The sequence below is a fragment of the Salvia hispanica genome, chromosome 5 (genome assembly GCF_023119035.1).
Source record: "Salvia hispanica cultivar TCC Black 2014 chromosome 5, UniMelb_Shisp_WGS_1.0, whole genome shotgun sequence".
Taxonomy (NCBI): Eukaryota; Viridiplantae; Streptophyta; class Magnoliopsida; order Lamiales; family Lamiaceae; genus Salvia; species Salvia hispanica.
The window spans coordinates 19572552-19575900 of record NC_062969.1 but is presented as its reverse complement, the minus strand read 5'-3'; the positions used below and the strand labels follow the sequence as shown (position 1 = coordinate 19575900).

General features: G+C 46.5%; 1 protein-coding gene across 1 annotated transcript; it reads right to left on the bottom strand.

The window, feature by feature from the left end:
• Positions 1–312: 312 nt before the first annotated feature.
• Positions 313–3083, bottom strand: LOC125189574. The gene is made up of 3 exons (XM_048086838.1): positions 2617–3083; positions 1165–1875; positions 313–547 (listed from the first exon to the last, which is right to left on the bottom strand). The coding sequence occupies exons 1-3, from the start codon at positions 3081–3083 to the stop codon at positions 313–315; spliced, it is 1413 nt and encodes a 470-aa protein (XP_047942795.1).
• Between the last annotated feature and the right edge of the window lie 266 nt (positions 3084–3349).

The following is a 3349-nucleotide window of genomic DNA, read 5'->3' as shown; positions in this document are numbered from 1 at the left end:
ACTGTGGTTGCAGTTGGGGTAGGGTTTGGTGTCGCCGGCATTCCTCCGGTCAGGCTAAATCCGGCCAGGGTCGCTGTCCAATCTTTGTTCGGGTCTTGTTGCCTTAGATACGCTGCCAGTGCGTCTAAAGGAACCATTGCCGGAATTTGTGTCGTCGGCGTTGGCTGTGATCGTTGTGGACTTGGCGGCTGCGATTCGGCTGTTGCTCGGACTTCTGGCGGGTCTTCGTCGGTGGTAGATGCTTGGGTTATCGGTTGCTCTTCTCTTTGCCATGGCTTGTATCGGTGGTGGTTCTCTTTTTCCGGTAGTGATTCACGGTGGTTTTCGTAGTGGGGTGGTAGTTTTCGGAGTGGGGTGGTGGTTGTGGATGAGAGAATGCAGGTAAGGGTTTGTACTTGGGCAGTTGAGGGTTTTGACCGGTTGTAGGCGGTTGCCAGGTTGCGACGCTTCGGGTGGGAGGCGGTTGAGCATTCTCGCAGCTGATTGGACGTCTTCTGTCACGTCTCTGCTCCACGCGCCCTCCCAGTCTCTGCACTCGCCTTCAAAGCTGCAACACCCCAAAATTCAAACTTCACTCATCTCCCCCTTTTCAATTAGCTAGAAATAGAAATAAAGCAAATAAATGGCTCTTAAATATAATTCAGAGTTTCACCCAAGTGGTATCCTCGTGGTCAGTACGGACTCTGAATTAATATTTAAGATCCGAAAATATTTTTGGTGTTTTTCCTTCTTAACTTAAGTTAAATTACTAAATATTCACAATATTTACATCATTACTAAGGGTATTTAAAGTTTTACCTGGTCAATAAGCACAAATCATATTACATTGACCAGGTGGAACTCTAAACCCCTTTTCTACTGGTCATTTAGACGCTATTGAGATGTAGTGGAATTTCTTCCACTACACACATCTCTTCATTTTCTCTATATATTTTTAATCTATGCCCATTAACGACAAAAGGTTCAGAGTTAGAGATACTCCCTGAAATCTCGACCGCTCCATTAGCACGTAGTGCAGTGATAATGTAAGGTCCTGCCCATTTTGACTTGAGTTTCCCAGGCATTAGCTTCAATCTTGACTGGAAGAGTAGTACTTTCTGAACAACTTGGAGATCCTTGGTTCTCAGATTTTTGTCGTGCCACATCTTTGTTTTCTCCTTGTACCACATGGCTGAGTCGAACGACTCCAATCTGAGTTCTTCCAGCTCTTGTAGTTGTAGCTTCCTTTCCTCTTCACAGGCCTTAGCATCCACGTTAACCTGCTGAACTGCCCAGTACGCTCGGTGTTCAATTCCTACTGGCAAGTGGCACATCTTCCCAAAGACGATGCGATAGGGGGACATCCCGATAGGAGTTTTGTAGGCTGTCCGATATGCCCACAGAGCATCCTCCAACCTTGTGCTCCAATCTTTTCTGGAGGGGTTGACTGTCTTTTCTAAAATGCTCTTTATTTCCCTATTTGAGATCTCTGCTTGCCCGTTGGCTTGAGGGTGGTAAGGACTAGATAGGCGGTGATGAACTCCGTACTTCTTCATCAATGCTTCGACCATTCGGTTGCAGAAGTGAGTCCCTTGATCGGAGATGATTGCCCTTGGTATCCCAAATCGGCTGAATATATGACTCTTGAGGAACTTGGTGACTTCTTTAGATTCACAAGTGCTTGTGGCTTTGGCTTCTATCCACTTTGATACATAGTCAACTGCCACCAGGATGTAGGAGTTCCCATAAGATGAGGGAAAAGGACCCATGAAGTCCATACCCCAGATGTCGAACACCTCACAAACAATTACTGAAACTTGCAGCATTTCGTCCCTCGCGGAGATCCCACCGGTCAGTTGGCAACGGTCACAGCCTTTGCAGAACTCGTATGCATCTCTGTTCGTAGTTGGCCAGTAGAATCCGCTATCCAAGCACCTTTCTGGCAGTCTTCCTTGGCCCGAAATGTCCTCCACATGTGAAGGAGTGGCAGTGCGTTAGTACATCCCGTTGCTCCCAGTCAGGAACACATCTCCTTATGACCTGGTCGGTTCCTACCTTCCACAAGTATGGGTCGTCCCAGAAATAATACTTTGTTTCGCTCTTGATCTTCATCCTCTGAGCCTTTGTCACGTTTGGCACCATTGGTAGCTCTCTCCCGTCACTAGGTAGTTGGCCAAGTCCGCATACCAGGGTTCCTGTCCTACTTTCTCCTTGCCCTTGGTTGTTGCGTCCTGCCCAGTAAGCCTCATCACTTCTTCTCAATCGATCTTCCTTGCGGAGAAAATCACTTCACACAAATGCTCTTCCGATAATCGATCTCTCACATCTTCACTGTTCCCTTCTTGTATTATTCTGCTCAAGTGGTCCGCTACTTTGTTTTCAACCCCCTTTTTGTCTTCTACTTCCCAATCGAATTCTTGTAAAAGCAGCACCCATCTGATCAGTCGGGGTTTTGACTCTTTTTTCGCAATGAGATACTTAATTGCCGCATGATCAGTATAGACGATGACTCTGGATCCCAGTAGGTACTGCCTGAACTTTTCGAATGAATAGACAACCGCCAACGTCTCCTTCTCGGTGGTGTCATAATTCCGTTGGGCTTGATTCAAGGTCTTAGATGCATAGAATATCACGTACCTTTTCCCATCGATCTTCTGACCCAGTACGGCCCTCACTGCATAGTCACTAGCATTGCACATCACCTCGAAGGGGTGATCCCAGTTAGGAGCCTGAATAATCGGTGCAGAAATCAATTTTTCCTTAAGGAGGTTGAAAGCAGCCTTGCAATGCTCGTCGAAAATGAACTCCACCTCGTTCTGGAGAAGTCTGGTAAGGGGTCGGGCAATCTTGGCAAGAAATCCTTGATAAATCTTCGATAAAATCCAGTAGGGAAGGAGTAGTTTGGATATGACATCCACCTTAGCTTGATCCACTTGGATTCCCTTTTCTGACACCACGTGTCCTAAGACAATTCCTTCTGTAACCATAAAGTGGCATTTCTCAAAATTTAAAACCAGACTCTTTGCTTGGCACCTTTCTAGCACCACATCCAAATGTTGCAAGCACGAGTCGAAAGAGTCTCCGTAGACAGTGAAATCATCCATAAAGATCTCTATACAATCTTCAATCAAATCCGAGAATATGCTCATCATGCACCGTTGGAAGGTACCGGGGGCGTTGCATAAGCCAAATGGCATACGCCTATACGCATAGGTTCCAAACGGACAGGTGAACGTGGTCTTATCCTAGTCCTCCGAGGTTCACGTAGATTTGAAAGTAACCACTGAGTACCCATCCAAAAAGCATAAGTACTTCCTCCATGCCAAGTCGCTCCAAGCATTTGATCGATGAATGGCAGGGGAAATGGTCC

Bases quoted from the DNA above. Each gene is read 5' to 3' on its own strand.
- LOC125189574 (XM_048086838.1), bottom strand. From the start codon at position 3,083: ATGGATGATTTCACTGTCTACGGAGACTCTTTCGACTCGTGCTTGCAA. The intron at 1,876-2,616 runs GTACGTGATATT...AACTACGAACAG, and splicing joins CAGAAGATCGATGGGAAAAG to AGATGCATACGAGTTCTGCA. The intron at 548-1,164 runs GTACAAGGAGAA...GGGGTGTTGCAG, and splicing joins TCGTTCGACTCAGCCATGTG to CTTTGAAGGCGAGTGCAGAG.